This window comes from Muntiacus reevesi, chromosome 15, assembly GCF_963930625.1.
Source record: "Muntiacus reevesi chromosome 15, mMunRee1.1, whole genome shotgun sequence".
NCBI lineage: Eukaryota > Metazoa > Chordata > Mammalia > Artiodactyla > Cervidae > Muntiacus > Muntiacus reevesi.
Window position 1 is genome coordinate 52,161,632 of NC_089263.1, and position 19,481 is coordinate 52,181,112.

The following is a 19,481-nucleotide window of genomic DNA, read 5'->3' on the forward strand; positions in this document are numbered from 1 at the left end:
CCCTCTCTCAGCCTTGGAAAACCACTTATCTACTATATGTCTCTGTATATTTGCCTATTCTGGACATTTCATATAAATGGAATTATACAATATATGACTTTTTTGGTCTGACTTCTTTCATTTAGCATGTTTTCAGGGTTCATTCATGTAGCATGTATTGGTACTTCATTTCCTTTCATGGCTATTCCATTGTATGGATATACCACATTTTATTTATGCATTCATCAGTTGATGGACATTTGAGTTGTTTTCACTTTTTTTTGCTGTTAAGAATAATGCTGCCATGAGCATTTACTTGTGAGATTTTATGTGACGTTTTCCATTCTCTTGGGTACACACACACACACACACACACACACCTTGGAGTGAAATAGGGTAACTGTGTTTAGCTTTTTGAGGCATCGTCAAATTGTTTTCTAAAGTGACTGCGCTATTTTTACATAACCAACAGCAATGTGTGGAAAAAAAATCCAATCTCTGTATACCCTCAGTAATACTTAGGTCTTTTTTAACATTTAAAATTTTTAATTGAAGTAAAATACACAATATAAAATTTACCTCTTTGCCATTTTTAAGTGTACAGTTCAGTAGTGTTATGTAAATGTACATATTGGAAAACCAGAACTCTTTTCATCTTGCAGAACTGAAACTCTATTCTCATAAGGGCTTCCCAAGTGGCACTAGTGGTAAAGAACCTGTCTGCCAGTGCAGGAGACATAAGAAACCCAGGTTTGATCCCTGGGTTGGGAAGATCCCCTGGAGGAGGGCATGGCAGCCCACTCCAGTATTCTTGCCTGGGGAATCCCCAGGGACAGAGGAGCCTGGAGGGCCAGAGTCCATAATGTCGCAGAGTCGGACACGACTGAAGCGACTTAGCACACATGCCCATACCCGTTAAAAAACTCCTCATTCCCCTACCTCTTTTCAGCCCCTAACCATTCTCCTTTCTGTCTCTATGGATTTGACTACTATAGGTACCATATATAAGTGGAATCCTACAGTGTTTGTCTTTTTGTGACCGTTACTTCACTCCTTAACTATTTTGGTAATAGCCTTACTAGTGGATGTGAAGTGGTATCTCATTGTGGTTTTGATTTGCATTTTTCTAATGACTAATCATGTTGAACATCTTTACATGTGCTTGCTTGCAATTTGTACTTTGGAGAAATGTCTATTTAAGTTCTTTGCCGATTTAAAAAATTAGGTCGTGCGCATCTGAGTCAGTTCTAAAGAGGTGGATGAACCTAGAACCTATTATACAGAGTGAAGTAAGTCAGAAAGAGAAATACAAATATTGTATACTGACACCTGTATATGGAATCTAGCAAGGTGGCACTGATGAATTTATTTCCAGGGCAGCGATGGAGAAACAGACAGAGAAAACAGACCTGTGGATGTTGGGGAAGGGGAGGGGGGAGAGGGTGAGGTGTATGGAGAGAGTAACATGAATATTTAAAATAGCACAGGTAAAATAGCCAGTAGGAATTTGCTGGGTGACTCAGGGAAGGCAAGCAGGGACTCTGTGACAGGCTGAAGGGTGGGCTGGGGGGAGATGGGAGGGAAGTTCAAGAGAGAGGGGACGTGGATGTACCTATGGCTGATTATTGTTGATGTATGACAGAAAACCACAGAATTCTGTAAAGCAATTATGCTTCAATTAAAAAATTTAAAAAGAATTAAGTTGTCCTTTTTTTTTTTTTTTTTTGGTCTTTGTTTTGTTGAATTGTAATTATATATTCTGGACACTGGATCTTTACTAGATATATTATTTGCAAATATTTTCTCCCATGCTGGGACTTTGTTTTCACTTTCCTGACAGGGTCATTTGTACAAGTGTTTTGAATTTTAATTTAAATTTTAAAAAATTTATTTTTATTTTTGGCTGCTCTATGCATTTTTGGTCTTTGTTGCTATTCATGGGCTTTCTCTGGTTATGGCAGATGGGGACTACTCTTTGTTGTGTGTGGGCTTCTCATAGTGGTTTCTCTTCTGGGGGATCAGCTCTAGGCACATAGGCTTCAGTAGTTGTGACACTTGGCAGTAGTTTTGTTGCACGGATCTGGTTGCTCCATGGCATGGGGGATCCTCTTGAACTAGGGATCAAACCCATGTTCCCTGTCCTGGCAGACAGACTCCCAACCCCTGGACCACCAGGGGAGTCCTTAAATTTAATTGTTAGAAATTTTATCAGTAGTTTTAATTTGAGTCCAGTTTTTTTTTTTCTTTCTTTTGTTGCTGATGCTTTGATGTCATATCTAGGAAACCATTGCCAAATCCAGGTTTCTGGAGATTTACATGTATATTTTTTTCTAAGAGTTTTGTAGTTCTGGCTTTTAAATTTAGGTCTTTGATCTATTTTGAGTTAATTTTTATATATGACATGAGATAAGGATCCAAATTCATACTTTTGCATGTGGATATACATTTGTCTTAGAGCAATTTGTTGTCAAAACTCTTCCTTCCCATTGAATGGTCTGGACTTCCTTAATGAAAATAAATTCACCATAGGTGTATAGATTTATTTCTAGACTCAGATTTATTCAGTTGATCTGTCTGCCTCTCCGAATGCCAGTACCACCCTCTTTTAAATACTGTTAATATTGTTCTTTAGTTGCCAAGTTGTGTTCGACTCTTCACGACCCCATGAACCGCAGCACACTTTTTTGTCCAACACTTTCTCCCTGAGTTTGCTCAGACTCATGTCCATTGAGTCAGTGATGCCATCCAACCATCTCATCCTCTGTCGTCTCCTTCTCCTGCCCTCAATCTTTCCCAGCATCAGGGTCTTTCCCAATGAGTCAGCTCTTCGCATCAGGTGGCCAAAGTACTGTAGCTTTGTACTCAGTTTTAGAAATCAGGAAGTGTGAGTCTTGTAGCTTGATTCTTTTTCAAGATTGTTTGGCTCTTTTGGGTTCCTTTCATTTCCGTATGAATTTTAGGATCAGCTTATCCATATCTGCAAAAATGACATTTAAAATTTTGACAGAGGCGCGCGCGCGCGCGCTCAAAAGCCCGGATGGGCCGCGGCTTCCGGCGCGGGGTCCTCGGACGGCAGGGGGCGCGCATCCGGCGCACCTCGGCCAGCTCGGCAGGTTCGGGGGCGTATGCGGCCCGGTCTGACTGAAAGGAAAATGGAGCAAAAAACCTAGTCTGAGGGGTAGCCCTCACCCCTCTGACCGAGGTCCTGCCGTTTTCACCGCCAGGAGCCTCTTTTTTCTCCGGATCTACTGCGTTCGAGCGCCCCGCCAGCCAGGGCCCTACGAGTGGAATGGTCGCCGAGGCCCGGGGCGTCGGGCTTCCGTGTGCCCGGTAACGGAAACTGGGGAGCTTCGGGGGACCCCCCCAACTCCGACTGCAGCCGCGGAAAACCCCAGTCAGTGAGCATCAGGCAAATGTGCAATACCAACATGTCTGTGTCTACTGATGGTGCTGTAAGCACCTCACAGATTCCAGCTTCGGAACAAGAGACCCTGGTTAGACCAAAGCCATTGCTTTTGAAGTTGTTGAAGTCTGTTGGTGCACAGAAGGACACTTATACTATGAAAGAGGTTATATTTTATCTTGGCCAGTATATCATGGCCAAACGATTATATGATTAAAAACAACAACATATTGTGTATTGTTCAAATGATCTTCTAGGGGATTTGTTTGGAGTGCCAAGCTTCTCTGTGAAGGAGCACAGGAAAATATATACAATGATCTACAGAAACTTGGTAGTAGTCAGTCAGCAAGAACCATCAGATTCAGGCACGTCTATGAGTGAAAACAGGTGTCACCTTGAAGGAGGGAGTAATCAAAAGGACCTTGTGCACGAGCTGCAGGAAGAGAAACCTTCATCTTCAGATATGGTTTCTAGACCATCTACCTCATCTAGAAGGAGAGCAGTTAGTGAGACAGAAGAAAATTCAGATGAATTACCTGGTGACCGACAGAGAAAGCGCCACAAATCTGATAATATTTCCCTTTCCTTTGATGAAAGCCTTGCTCTGTATGTAATAAGGGAGATATGTTGTGAAAGAAGCAGTAGCAGTGAATCGACAGGAACTCCATCAAATCCGGATCTGGATGCTGGTGTAAGTGAACATTCAGGTGATTGGTTGGATCAGGATTCAGTTTCAGATCAATTCAGTGTAGAATTTGAAGTTGAGTCTCTTGATTCAGAAGATTATAGCCTTAGTGAAGAAGGACAAGAACTCTCAGATGAAGATGATGAGGTATATCGAGTTACTGTGTATCAGGCAGGCGAGAGTGATACAGATTCATTTGAGGAAGATCCTGAAATTTCCTTAGCTGACTATTGGAAGTGTACTTCGTGCAATGAAATGAATCCTCCCCTTCCACCTCATTGCAACAGATGTTGGGCCCTTCGTGAAAATTGGCTTCCTGAAGATAAAGGAAAAGATAAAGGGAAAATGTCTGAGAAAGCCAAACGAGAAGACTCGATGCAAGAAGAAGAGGGCTTTGATGTCCCTGACTGTAAGAAATCTACGGTCAGTGATTCTAGAGAATCATGTGTTGAAGAAAATGATGATAGAATCACACAAGCCTCTCTTTCTCAAGAAAGTGAGGACTATTCTCAGCCATCGACTTCTAATAGCATCATTTACAGTAGCCAAGAAGATGTCAAAGAGTTTGAGAGAGAAGAAGCTCAAGACAAAGAAGAAAGCGTGGAGTCTAGTTTTCCCCTTAATGCCATTGAACCTTGTGTAATTTGCCAGGGTCGACCTAAAAATGGTTGCATCGTCCATGGCAAAACAGGACATCTTATGGCATGCTTTACATGTGCAAAGAAATTAAAAAAAAGGAATAAGCCCTGTCCAGTATGTAGGCAGCCCATTCAAATGATTGTGCTAACTTATTTCCCCTAGTTGACTACCTGTAAAACCAGAATTGTATATTATAAGCCTAAAAATTTAGACATGAAATTTATTTTTATTTTTTTAGTTGTATCAAAGCAAGAAAATACATGTAGATTTCTTCCCAATAGTGATTATTCCTTTTAGGAAAATGCCTATTCTGTTGCTATTTTATGTTTGGCTTTCAGTGTAACTTAGATTGGATTTAGTACCTTTCATTTAAAAAAAAAAGTTCCTGTGAAAGATTTAATATTTAAATTTTAGATACTCTTAAAGCTTCTAATCCTTTGTTTCTGTAGTCTTTCAGAGACGCTTAAAATACCGTAAGTCTCTTACATACGATGATTTGGAACCTTTAAGTTGTGAATTTGCTTCCTTTTTTTTTTTAAGTTGTGAACCTTCAAAGATGCAGACCCGCACTTGGACACTCAGCCACTGAGCTCACGAGTCTCTTGTATGTCGCCGTACGCGTGCATCCTCGGCGCTGGTGCTTTTGTGTGCTGTACACGACTGTGCAGAGTACAGTAGTACAGTGTTTTTTTATTTAAAGCTCAGGATGTCCAGAAGCAAGTGTTAAAGCTGGGGTGATGTAGCTGTTACTGCTCAGAAGCCCCAAGTGAGGAGAAGGAAGTGGCAACTCAGTCCGTAATCGTGCCTGGAAAACCCCATGGACAAAGGAGCCTGGCAGGCTCCACAGTCCATGGGGTTGCAAGAGTCAGACACGACTTAGCAACTAAACCATCCACCACTACAAAGTGAATATGTGTCTCATAGTGTCTACAAAGGTTATTTGCCATATACAGCGGTAGCAGCTAGTTTTTTTGTGGGAGGGTGGGAGTCAAGGAAGACTTGGGGTTATTTTTTCATTTTATATACTTACCCATAATGACCACTGTTTTTACCAGTCCTGTTAAACCACGAAAATGAATAAAATACTCTTTAAGTTTCAAAAAATAAAAAATAAAAATAAAAATTTTGACAGAGATTGTACTGAATCTATAGATCAGATTGGGGAATATTGCCATTTAAAAAATATTAAGTATTTCAGTCTATGAACATGAACTGTCTTTCCACTTATTTAGATTTTCTTTAATTTCCTTCAATGTTTCATAATTTTCTGTGCACAAGTCTTTCACTTCTTTGGTTAAATTTGTGTCAAAGTATATTCTTTTTTAAAAAAATTTTATATATATTTGTGGCTGCACTGGGACTTTGTTGCTGTGTATAGTTCTGTTGACCTGCCTCTTGAGAAACCTGTATGCTGGTCAGGAAGCAACAGTTAGAACTGGACATGGAACAACAGACTGGTTCCAAATAGGAAAAGGAGTACATCGAAGCTTTATATTGTCACCCTGCTTATTTAACTTAGATGCAGAGTACATCATGAGAAACATTCGGCTGGAAGAAGCACAAGCTGGAATCAAGATTGCTGGGAGAAATATCAATAACCTCAGATATGCAGATGACACCACCCTTATGGCAGAAAGTGAAGAGGAACTAAAAAGCCTCCTGATGAAAGTGAAAGAGGAAAGTGAAGAAGTTGGCTTAAAGCTTAACATTCAGAAAACTAAGATCACGGCATCTGGTCCCATCACCTTATGGGAAATAGATGGGGAGACAGTGGAAACAGTGTCAGACTTTATTTTTGGGGGCTCCAAAATCACTGCAGATGGTGACTACAGCCATGAGATTAAATGATGCTTACTCCTTGGAAGGAAAGCAGCAACCTAGGTAGCATATTAAAAAGCAGAGACATTACTTTGGCAAGAAAGGTCCATCTAGTCAAGGCTATGGTTTTTCCAGTGGTCATGTATGGATGTGAGAGTTGGACTGTGAAGAAAGCTGAGCACCGAAAAATTAATACTTTTGAACTATGGTGTTGGAGAAGACTCTCAAGAGTCCCTTGGATTGCAAGGAGATCAGTCCTGGGTGTTCATTGGAAGGACTGATGCTGAAGCTGAAACTCCAATACTTTGGCCACCTCATGCGAAGAGTTGACTCGTTGGAAAAGACCCTGATGCTGGGAGGGATTGGGGGCAGGAGGAGAAGGGGACAACAGAGGATGAGATGGCTGGATGGCATCACCGACTCGATGGGCATGAGTGTGAGTAATCTCTGGGAGTTGGTGATGGACAGGGAGGCCTGGCGTGCTGCGATTGATGGGGTCGCAAAGAGTCGGACACGACTGAACGACTGAACTGAACTGACTGATAGTTGTGGTGCATGGGCTTTTCTTTGCAGTGGCTTCCTTTGTTGTATCTTGGGGGCTTAGTTGCCCTGCAGCCTGTGGGATCTTCTTGGATGAGGGGTGGAACCCATGTCCTTTTGGCAGGCAGACACCCAACCACTGGACCACCAGGGAAGTCCCCAAAATATATTATTATTTTTGATACTATTATGAACGGTATTTTTTTCTTAATTTCATTTTCTGATTGTTCATTGCTAATATACAGAAACACAACTTATTTTTGTATATTGATCTTGTATCTTACAACTTTGCTGAAACTGTTTACTCTCATTTTTTTGTGTGTGAATTCTTTAAGATTTTCTACATGTAAGATCATGTCATTGGCAGTAAAGAGTGTTACATTTCTTCCTTTCCCATTGAATGTCTTTTATTTCCTTTTTTGCCTAATTGCCCTGGCTAGAACTTCCAGTACAGTGTTGAATAGAAGTGTGAGAGCAGACATATTTATCTTGTTCCTGAGTTTAGGGGAAAAGCTTTCAGTCTTTCACTGTTAAGTATGATGTTAGCTGAGAAACGTATATTTCTTAACATTTTTATTTCGAAGTGTTTAACAGATGCATGCATGCATGCTAAGTCGCTTTAGTCGTGTCCGACTCTGTGCAGCCCCATGGACAGCAGCCCACCGGGCTCCTCTGTCCACTGGGTTCTCTAAGCAAGAACAGTGGAGTGGGTTGCCATTTCCTTCTCCATAACAGATTCATAGGAATTTGCAAAAATAGTACAGAGTGGTCTCATCTACCCTTCACCCAGTTTTCCCCCAATGAGTACATCTTATTTTATTTATCAATTAATTAACTTTTTTGGCTGTGCCACACAGCTTGTCACATTTTAGTTCCCTGGCCATGAATTGAACCAGTGCAGTGACAGCGCAGAGTCCTAACCACTAGGCAACCAGGAAATTTCCCCCAGTGAGTACCTCTTAAATAACTACACTGCAGTGTCAAAACCAGGAAATTCATATTGGTACTAGGTGTGTGTCCAGTTCTATATGATTTTATCACATGTGTAGATTCGTGTAACCACCACCACAATCGTGATACAGAACTGTTCATCTCTATAAAGGTCTCCTTTAGGCTACCCCTTTATAGTTAAGCCCACGGCCCTCCTTCCCAGCCTTAACCCCTGGCAACCACTGATTTGTTTTCCATTTCTACACTGTTGTCACTTGGAGAACATTATATATGTGTCACACAGCTGGTAAATTTTTGGCATCAAGCACATTTTTAGTTCAAGTTACTTTTCTTCTTTTGTTTTCTAAAGGTAGCATTTTCCCTCTTATTTTATATATGCAGTAACTGCTTAAGTGTCTCTGAAGATAAAACATTAATGGGATTAAAAACATTTCTTTTTCCTATATTTACTTTGAGAGCCCACTTTGATATTCTTTGGTTGGTCTTTGATGTTACAAGTTCTGGAGGGGCAGGTAATGGGTGAGAATAGTTTGAATGATTCATACCTTGAAAAAAGTCTGATTTTTATTAATAAATTTTCTTATTTTTTCCTGTGGTAATTACAATCATTTAAATTTTGTTCCTTTGATGTCCAAATGCAGCATTTTAAGATAGATTCTTAGAAAGTCCCTGATGATGGTGGTGGTAATGTTTTCCTCTGAGAGGCATTGTTCAAGGCAATGACAAAATAACCATTCACCTTTGCTGCCACTATTATGTGTGTGAGAAAAATCTTCATTTTGGTCAAATTGATACATGTACATACCTGTAAGTCATAGTAAGTCATAATTCCGTGTGTGTGTATATATATTTGTTGTTGTTCACTTGTTCATGACTCTTTGCAACCCCATGAACTGCAGCATGCTAGGATTCTCTGTCCTTAACTGTCTCCTGAAGTTTGCTCAGACTCAAGTCCTTTGAGTCAGTGATGCTATTTAACCATCTCATTTTCTGCTGCCTGCTTCTCCTCCTGCCTTCAGTCTTTCCCAGAATCAGGGTCTTTTCCAGTGAGTCAGCTCTTTGCATCAGGTGGCCAAAGTATTGAAGCTTCAGCATCAGTCCTTCCAGTGAATATTCAGAGTTGATTTCCTTTAGGATGGACTAGATTGATCTCCTTGCAGTCCAAAGGACTCTCAAGAGTCTTCTCCAGCACCACAATTTGAGAGCATCAAGTTTTCAGTGCTCAGCCTTCTTTATGGTCCTACTCTTAACATCTGTACATGACTACTGGAAAAACCATAACTTTGACCATATGGACCTTTGTTGGCAAAGTGATGTCTCTGCTTTTAATACGATGTCTAGGTTTGTCATAGCTTTTCTTCTAAGGAGCAAGCATCTTTTAATTTCATAATTATAGTCACCATACACAGTGATTTTAGAGCCCAAGAAAATAAAATCTGTCACTGTTTCTACTTTTTTGACCGTCTGTTTGCCATGAAGTGTTGGGACTGGATGCCATGATCTTAGTTTCACACAAAGGTAATTCCATATGTGGTGGTTGTTGAGTCATGGTGTCATGTCCAACTCTTTGTGACCCCATGAACTGTAGCCCACCAGGCTCCTCTGTCCATGGGATTTCCCAGGCAAGACTACTGGAGTAGGTTGCCGTTTCCTTCTCCAGGGCATCTTCCTGGTCCAGGAATTGAACCCGCCTCTTCTGCATTGCAGGTGGATTCTTTACCACTGAACCAGTGGGGAAGCCCCAATTCCATATCTACACACATGTATGTATACACGGAACCAAATCTAAACAGCCAACAATTTTCTGTTACATACCTATTTGTGATTACTGCTCAACAGACAAATTATACTTTAGGCCATTTTAGCTTTTATTTCACATTATCTGTTGACTTACTATAGAAGATTAAGTTTACACATGTGTGCTGTCTCCTCCTTCCATGTTTTTACCTTCTGCATTACATATAGTCCAAGCTTTACCTGAGTTGTAAAATTTTTCTTAGTATAAATCAAAGAATTATAATGGCTTTATATATATTGTATATCTGTGTATATGTATGTATATAACTCATGAAATGTTTTTGGGACCCTCCATCATTCTGGACTGTTTTCTCTTTCTTGGCCTTCTCTTTACTGTTTTTCTTTAAATTTCTTTTTTTCTCTCTCCTGTATTGGACTTCTGTAGCCTGGATCCTGTCTTTCTCTTTCTTGGTTTATTGTCTAATTTTGATGAAGTGCAGCTTATAGTAACTTCCTGAAAGCTGGTGTATGACAGATAGTTTGCTGCTGGTAAGTGCTCAGTCATGTCTGACTCTTTGCAACCCCATGGACTGTAGCCTGCCAGGCTCATCTGTCCATGGGATTTTTTCAGGTAAGAATACTGGAATAGGTTGCCTTTTCCTTCTCCAGGTGATCTTCCCAGCCCAAGGATTGAACCTGGGTCTCTTGCATCTGCTGCATTGGCAGGTGGATTCTTCACCACTCACACCACCTGGGCAGCCCAAAAGATAGTTTACATGTCTGAAAAAGTCTTTATGCTTTACATTTGATTGTTGGCATTATTGAATTTAGAATTGTAAGTTAAAAATAATTTTTCTTTAGCATTTTTAACACATTCTTCCTTTGTCTTCTAGCTTCCTGGATATTATGAAGTTATCATTCTTGGTTCTTTGTGGTCTATTTTTCCCTCTGCAAACTTTTGGGATCTTCTCTTTATTTCACTCATCTTCAGGTATTGAGAAATTTTGTGATGATATGCCTGGGCTTGAGTCTTGTTTTCATTCATTGTGTTGTATACATGTTGGGCCCTTTTAATCTGGAAATTCATTTCTTCAGTTTTGAGAAGCTTTCTTGTATTATTTCTTTAATGATTTTCTCTCCTCCATTTTCTCTGCTCCTTTCCCCACCTCCCCCCGCCCCGCCACACACAGTAACTATTAGTTGGATATCGGACCTCCAAGATTCTCTAGTTTAAAACTGTCCTTTCTGCTCATGTGATTCTCTTTTTTATTGAATTTCTTTAATCTCAGTGAATTTAAAAGTTTCTGTTTTTGAGTTCTTTCTTGTTTTGCTTAATAAAAAGGTCACTTTGTGAAATAATACAGTTAAGGGCCAGTAGGAAATAATGTGTTATTGGGCTATCCTACTTGATTTCTGATATCAGATCACCTGTTATTTAGTTGGGAAGCCATGCATATATCCTGCAATTATCCCAAACCCAAACTCTTTCTCTTAGTACCCAGTGCAGCAAAGTTTATGTGCTGTTTGGTAAGATAACATAAAATAACCATAGTAGGTGCAATTTGAAGGAACATATACATGTGGAGAATGCAACAACTAGTTTTGTGAGGTATTTTTGCTGTGGATTATGTAAATAACAGAATCTTTTTGGTGTTATTTTATAGGATGATTTTTCAGAATTGTCACCATACGAAAGGAAGAGACTGAAGAACATATCAGAAAATGCAAACTTTTTTGCTTCTCTTCAGTTGTCTGAGGTTTGTTTGAAGTTTCTAATCTAAACTGAGATACTATTCCTCTTGCTAGTAGGTCAGTAAAATACTCATAGTATCAGGTTTCATAGTGTCAAATGAGGGAGGGTAAAATTAGCAAGATTTCACTTAATACAGTTTACCGTATTTTATTGATTCCAAGACTTTTTTTTTTTTTTTTAAACTGTTGTATTAAAGCTGTAATTGGAAGCTCCTCACTCCTTTCTATCCCTGGTCAGGGAGCTAAGACCCCACACGCCTCGAGGCACAGCCAAAACTGAAGAAAAGAATAGAGGAGATATGGTTAGTATTGTAAGTTTTAAGGGTTAATGGCCATAAGTATGCTAATATTTTCTAATCATCTTTACTAAAGGTATACTTTACACTGAAGGTCTTCACACTGGAGTCAAACTTCTATGTGTGTGAGAAGAGCTGTCCAGGAGGGTGTGTGATGTTTCCCCCCAAAATACATTAAACCCTTGGCTTTATTGAATAGTTTCTGGACATAGCAAATTCCTAAATATTCAGTGTTTTTTTGCATTTTGAGGGGAGGGAGAGTGAGTTAATATAAGGCACTAAATTGCTGAGTCACTCACAGTTGAAAATTCATCGGAAATGGAGACAAAAATATCTCTGATTTTGACTTTAGTTAACAGAAATTACTATTGATTTATGGAAGTACATCCTGTAACTTTTCTGGAAAACACCCACAAAGGGTTGCCTGAAGTATAAGTTAAACTTGGAAATTTGTAATAGCATATTTAATAAATGTTTACTTATGTAAACTTGTTAGTAGCCTGGTCCCAGGAACCAGAATGTCAGTACTTTAGACGGTATTATATACTTCTCTTTATTATTGATAGTGTATTTATCTCATGTCTACTACCAAGAACAGTTGTCATATCTCAAGGTTCTTTACTTCCTGTATAGATCTTGGCTTAGTGTACAGATAGTAGCAGATACTCAAATGTTTTAGAAGGTAAGCTATGTAGTTACAGTATTATTTTTTTTATAAGATAGTATTTTTACATGTATTATGTTTCGTGTATTTTGTAGTCAGCTGCAAGGCTCCGTGAAATGATAAAGAAGAGACAGCCTCCTGAATCCAAAAGGTAAAAGATTGGGTTTATGTTTCCTATGCCATGATATGTTGCTGAGTTGTTTCATAATTTGAAATAATGGTTCTACATAGTATAATAAGTAGCAGATCAGAAACAGTAATTTGGTTTAATCGTTTATCTCTCTGAGGGAATACTATGTTTTATTAACTCTAAAGTTCTCATCTTCATCAAAGGACTGTAGAGGAAATAAAATATTGAGAACTGAATTTTATTTATATTTATTATCGCTGCTAATGGAAATCTTTTTTTAAAAATATTATTTTTTTTGGTTGTACTGGGTCTTCATTGCTACATGGGCTTTCTCTAATTGTGGGAAGCACAGGCTATTTTCTAGTTGCAGTGCATGGGCTTTTCATTGCAGTGGCTTTTCTTGTGGAGCATAGGTACTAGGTACACAGGCTTCAGTAGTTGTGGCACACGGGCTTTGGTTACTCCATGGCATGTGGGATCTTCTTGGACCAGGGATCGAACCCATGTGCCCTGCATTGGCAGGTGGATTCTTATCTACTGTACCACTAGGGAACTCTGAGATAAATCTTTTTTACCACTGAATTGTTCTTATTTTTCCCTAAAAAAACTATTGTTTTTAAAGATTCCTCTATTTTTTTGTTTTTTTCTTTCCCGTTCCTAGAATAAAAGGAAGGAAATGAACATTTGTTGCACATCTGTGAAATACAGCGCATGCATGCATGCCAAGTCACTTCAGTCGTGTCCGTGTCTTTGTGACCCTGTGGACACAGGCTTTGCTATCTATGGGAGTCTCTGGGCAAGAATACTGGAGTGGGTTGCATTTCCTTCTCTGAAATAACAGTGCAGTGACCTAAACATTTTTATCCTATATTATCTCATTTAATTCTGGCCAAAATTTTGTGAGATCTAAAACAGACTCAAAGAGGTAAAGTAATTTGCTCAAGGTCAAAGTAACTCTTAAAGACTTCCCCAACAGTCCACTGGTTAAGAACTCCCCACTTCCAATGCAGGGGGTGGGGTGCTGCTTCGATACCTGATCAGGGAGCTGGTAGCCCACATACCATGTGGCATGGCCAAAAAAAAAAAAAGTTAGCTTTTAGGTGGAAGCTTCAGGATTTGACCTCCAGGATGCCTTAGGTTCTCTTCTTTGCATTTTCACAATGCTTATGTATAAATGAAGAAACTGAAAATCTTGGCATCATTAGATCATTGTTTTAGTACTGGATGCTAATGTAACATCATTTAATTGATTTGATTCTGGTATAGGTCAACTAGCTTGAGAAAGGCTGAACTTTTAATTATGACCAGGTATTTGCAAGTGTGAAAAATTGTTACAAGAGGAACAAACAGCATTTAACACTGGAAGATAATAGCACCTGTCCTGTTGTCAGTTGATCATTAGCTTTATATTTGCATACATCTATATATTTTTGGCTGCTGCTCAGTGTGGCATGTGGGATCTTACTTCCCTTTGTATATTATTTTATTAGCAAAGATTAGTGTTTTTTTTTTCCTTAAATCACCTAAGTCACAAAGTTCCAGCACTTAATAGTTGTGTAAAGATTAGTATCCAGCAGCTAGAGCAGAAGTTATATAGAAGAAAGAGCATAACTGTTGAAATTTCACAAACTTGATTTCAAGTTTCAATTCAGCAACTTATAACTGCGGTATTAACTTTGGACAGTTTATATAATCTTTCTTTCCTTATCTGTAAAGTTGACGTTATGCCAATCTAGAGGGGTTTTTAAAAATTACTAAATATACATACAAAGAAGCACATATGAATATTTATGTAATTGAAAAAATAATAATAATTCAAGCATCCATCCATATATCTGCCATCCAGGTCAATAGAAACTTATAGTATCTTTTAAGGCCCTCCTCGAGGTAACAGTCATTATGCTGAATTTTGTGATAATCACTCCTTACATTTATTTATAGTTTTACCACCCATGAATGTATTGTAATATAATATTAATATTAATACAGTATTTTACTTATTTTTACCTGTTTTTTATATTAACATATACTATGATGCCATTTTTATATTCTGGAATTTTCTTTTGCTAACTTTTACATCTTTATGTGTTTTAAAATTCATTCATGTTGTTGTGTGGAGCTTTACTTCATCCTGTTTTTTTCTGCCCTGTGAATGCACTATGTTGACTTGAATATGGACAGTTGAATTTGTCTTCATATTTCCTTTACTTATTTATTTTTTTCCCAATTATTTTTATTAGTTGGAGGCTAATTACTTTACAATATTGTAGTGGTTTTTGCCATACATTGACATGAATCAGCCATGGATTTACATGTGTTCCCCATCCTGAACCCCGCTCCCACCTCCCTCCCCATCCCATCCCTCTGGGTCATCCGAGTGCACCAGCCCCGAGCACTTGTCTCATGCATCCAAGCTGGACTGGCGATCTGTTTCACACTTGATAATATATATGTTTCGATGCTGTTTTCTCAGATCATCCCACCTTAGTCTTCTCCCATAGAGTCCAAAAGTCTGTTCTATACATCGTATTTCCTTTATTATAAAGACTGCTGCTCTGATCAGTCTTAAGTTCTGTTGGTGTTGATGTGTGAAGAGTTTCTCTCTGAGATGGATTCTCTAGGAGGATTATACATTAGAACCCAAATTTTCCCATATGCTGAGGATTTTTTTTTGGTTAAGTGAGGTACTAAATGCTTAGTATAGTTTCTACCACACAGTCTACTTTAAATAGTAGTTATCACTCATCTTCTAAACAAATGTGGACTGTGGTTGAGATTTATGCATGCAAAGTTTTGGAAGTAATTTCAGAGGCTTCTCTTTCCCCAACATTTTTTAATGAACTACTTTTTTTTAAGACTTAATTTTTTAAAGAACAGTTTTAGGTTCACAGCATAATAGGAAGATACAGAGATTTCCCATATATTCTCTACCCCTGCCCATTTGAAGCTTCCCCTATTGTAAACATCACATATTAGAATGGTACACTGGTAGATTATCAAGGTTGAACCTACACTGACACATCATAATCACTTAGAGTCCATAATTTATCTTAGGTTTTGTTGTTGGTGTTGTATTTCCTGTTGATTTTTACAAGTGTGCAATGACATGTATCCATCATTAAGATAGCATACACCGTATTTTCACTTCCCTGAAAATCCTCTGTGCTCTGCTTTTTCATCCCTCCCCACAACTACCCTCCAACAACTACTGATGTTTTTACTGTTTGCACAGTTTTGCCTTTTCTAGAATGTCACGTAGCTGGAATGATATAGTATGTAGCCTTTTCAGGTTGGCTTCATTGCATTTAAGTTTTCTCTGTGTCTTTTCATGGCTTGATAGCTCATTTCTTTTTAGTGCTGAATAATAGTCTGTTGTCTGCATGCACCACACTTTATTTACTGGCTGTTGCCAAGTTTTGGCAGTTACGAACAAAGCTGCTGCAAACAACCGAGTGTGTGTTTCTGTGTGTTTTCAGCTCCTTTGAATAAATACCCAGAAGCATGGTTGCTGGATTGTATTGTAAGAGTTTGCTTAATTTTGTAAGAAACCACCAAACTGTCTTCCAAAGTGATTGTATCATTTTATATTTACATCAGCAATTGATGAGAGATCCTGTTGATACACATCTTTACCAACATGTGGAGGCATCAGAACTCTGGATTCTGGCTATTCTAATATGGCTGTAGTGGTATTTCATTGTTTCAATTTACATTTCTCTGACAACATATAATGTGAGGCATCTTTTCATATGCTTATTTCCCATCTGTGTATCTTCTTTGGTGATATGTTTGTTAAGGTCTTTGGCCCGTTTATAAATGAAGTTTTCTTTGTTGTTGTTGAGGGTTTTTAAAAAAAATTTTTTAATTTATTTTGACTCTACCTGGTCTTAGTTGTGGCAGGTGGGATCTTTAGTTGCAGCATGTGGGGTCTAGTTCTGTGACCAGGATTGAATGTGGGCCCGCTGCATGGGGAGCACATAGACCACCAGGGAAATCCCTAGTTTTAGTTTTTTAAGGAACCTCTGTACTATTCTCCATAGTGGCTGTATCAACTTACATTCCCGCCAACAGTATAAGAGGGTTCCCTTTTCTCCACACCCTCTTCAGCATTTATTATTCGTAGGTTTTTGGTGATGGCTGCTGTCTGGTGCCGTCACGTATTTAGAATCATACAGTATGTAATCTCATTCGGATTGGCTTCTTTTCCTTAGTACTATGCATTTAAACTTCCCCCATGTCTTTTCATGGCTTAATAGCTCATTTCTTTTTTTCCCCATATACTTTTATTATGAATCTTTTGTTGTTTAGATCATTTCAGCAAAAAGATTGAGGCTAAATTACATTGAAACTGCCATTGACTAAGTAATGTGACAGACCTACTTTTCTCCAACTGACAGCCTTCTCTTTTTACAGAGTTCAGTTACCATAGATCAAATCCTTTTGGAAATAAATGTCAGTTATAGTAATATGTGATACCAGGTTTTAGTTTTGTTTATGATGCTATCATTATCTTCCTGACAGAAGATTTAGAGGACTCTGAAGTTGGCACATTACCTGTAATATTTTAATACTATGAATTTTCATAGAGATTCCCTGGTGGCTCAGATGGTAAAGAATCTGCCTGAAATACAGGAGACCTGGGTTTGATTGCTGGGATAGGAAGATCCTCTGGAGAAGGAAATGGCAACCCACTCAAATAGTCTTGCCTGGAGAATCCCAGGGACAGAGGAGCCTGGTGGGCTACAGTCTATGGGTTCACAGAGTTGGACATGATGGAGCAACTAACACTTTCACTCTCATGAAAGTTAATAATGAATGTTAAATCTACCAAAGACTTCTGCAGGAATCTTTGGTAAATTTAACCAGTATTTAACTAAGTATATAGCAAGTATACCTGGTTTTGTTTTATATTAATACTTCATTGTTAAGCTAAAGTGATAACATTTATTTTTTAAATTCTTTATTTATTTTTGACTGCACTGGATCTTCTTTGCTGCATGTGGTCTCTCTCTAGTTGCAGAGATTGGGGGCTACTCTCCAGTTGTGGTGCACGGGCTTCTCATTGCAGTAGCTTCTCTTGCTGGGGCGCACAGGCCCTAGGCACACGGGCTTCAGTAGTGGCAGCAGGTGGGCTCTGTAGTGATGGCTTGCTGGCTCTAGGGCACTCGGGCTTTAGTAGTTTCAGTGCACTGGCTTAGTTGTTCCACGGCATGTGGAATCTTCCTGGACCAGGGATTGAACAAGTGTACCCTGTGTAGGCAGGCAGATTCTTACCTGCTGTGCCACCAGGGAAGTCCTAAAGTGGTAACATTTAAGTTAAAAGGAGCTGGTTACAGTCCTTTTAAGGCCTGGGCAAGAAATTAGCCCAGGTTTTGGACTTCATATTAGCTGTCATAGCAGTACAGTGTGCTGTGCTGCGCTGAGTCGAGAAGTGGTGTCTGACTCTTTGTGACATCACGGACTGTAGCCCGCCAGGCTCCTCTGTCCGTGAGGATCCTCCAGGCAAGAATTCTGGCGTTGATTGCGATGCCCTCCTCCTTCAGGGAATCTTCCCAACTCAGGGACTGCACCCAGGTCTCCCGCATTGCAGGTCTGAGCCACCAAGGAAGCCCAGCAGTACAGTTTAAGTACATATAAATAGGTCATATACTTTATTAAATTGTGAACCTCTCTCACCAGGGGGGGGGGAAAGCGTTATCTCTGGATCCTATTTACTCAAGATCATATTAAAATTCCCAATATATGCTCAGTTCCTGTTGACTGATCTTAATAATGATGGGGATGAATGGGAAGCTAGGCTGCAATTGTAGTCCATTCTCCTAGGATTTTTTTGTTAGTGAATATGATAGTTCCATATAGATAGAATTCCAGTTGAGCTGTTTCAGATCCTAAAAGATGATGCTGTGAAAGTGCTGCACTCAGTATTCCACCAAATTTGGGAAACTCAGCAGTGGCCCCATGACTGGAAAAGGTCAGTTTTCATTCCAGTCCCAAGAAGGGCAATGCCAAAGAATGTTCAAACTACCACAAAATTGCACTCATCTCACATGCTAGCAAAGCAGCGCTCAAAATTCTCCAAGCCAGGCTTCAATAGTACGTGAACCGTGAACTTCCAGATGTTCAAGTTGGATTTAGAAAAGGCAGAGGAACCAGATCAAATTGCCAACATCCGTTGGGTCATCGAAAAAGCAAGAGAATACCAGGAAAACATCTGCTTCTGCTTTATTGATTACGCCAAAGTCTTGGACTGTATAGATCACAACAAACTGGAAAATTCTGAAAGAGATGGGAATACCAGACCATCTTACCTGCCTCTTGAGAAATCAGTATGCAGGTCAGGAAGCAACAGTTAGAACTGGACATGGAACAACAGACTGGTTCCAAATAGGAAAAGGAGTATATAAAGGCTGTATATTCTCACCCTGCTTATTTAACTTATATGCAGAGTACATCATGAGAAATGCTCGGCTGGATGAAGCACAAGCTGGAATAAAGATTGCCAGGAGAAATATCAATAACCTCACATACGCAGATGACACAACCCTTATGGCAGAAAGTGAAGAAGAACTAAAGAACCTCTTGATGAAAGTGGAAGAGGAGAGTGAAAAAGTTGGCTTAAAACTCAACATTCAAAAAATGAAGATCATGGCATCCAGTCCCATCACTTCATGGCAAATAGATCGGGAAACAATGGAAACAGTGAGAGACTTTATTTTTAGGGTCTCCAAAGTCACTGCAGATGGTGCCTACAGCTATGAAATTAAAAGACTCTTGCTCCTTGGAAAAAAAGCTATGACCAACCTAAATAGCATATTAAAAAGCAGAGCCATTACTTTGCTGGCAGAGGTCCGTCTAGTCAAAGCTATGGTTTTTCCAGTCATGTATGT

General features: G+C 39.2%; 1 protein-coding gene and 1 pseudogene across 1 annotated transcript in view; both read left to right on the plus strand.

Moving 5' to 3' along the window:
• WDR76 (WD repeat domain 76) overlaps window positions 1–19,481 on the plus strand; it is a 55,782-nt gene that overhangs the window by 3,580 nt on the left and 32,721 nt on the right. Inside the window, exons 3-4 of the mRNA XM_065906737.1 lie at window positions 11,417–11,509; window positions 12,560–12,615. Of these exons, the coding sequence (XP_065762809.1) occupies window positions 11,417–11,509; window positions 12,560–12,615 (149 nt within the window). The remainder of the gene's footprint in view (window positions 1–11,416; window positions 11,510–12,559; window positions 12,616–19,481) is intronic.
• On the plus strand, window positions 3,055–4,883 carry LOC136147400 (E3 ubiquitin-protein ligase Mdm2-like; annotated as a pseudogene).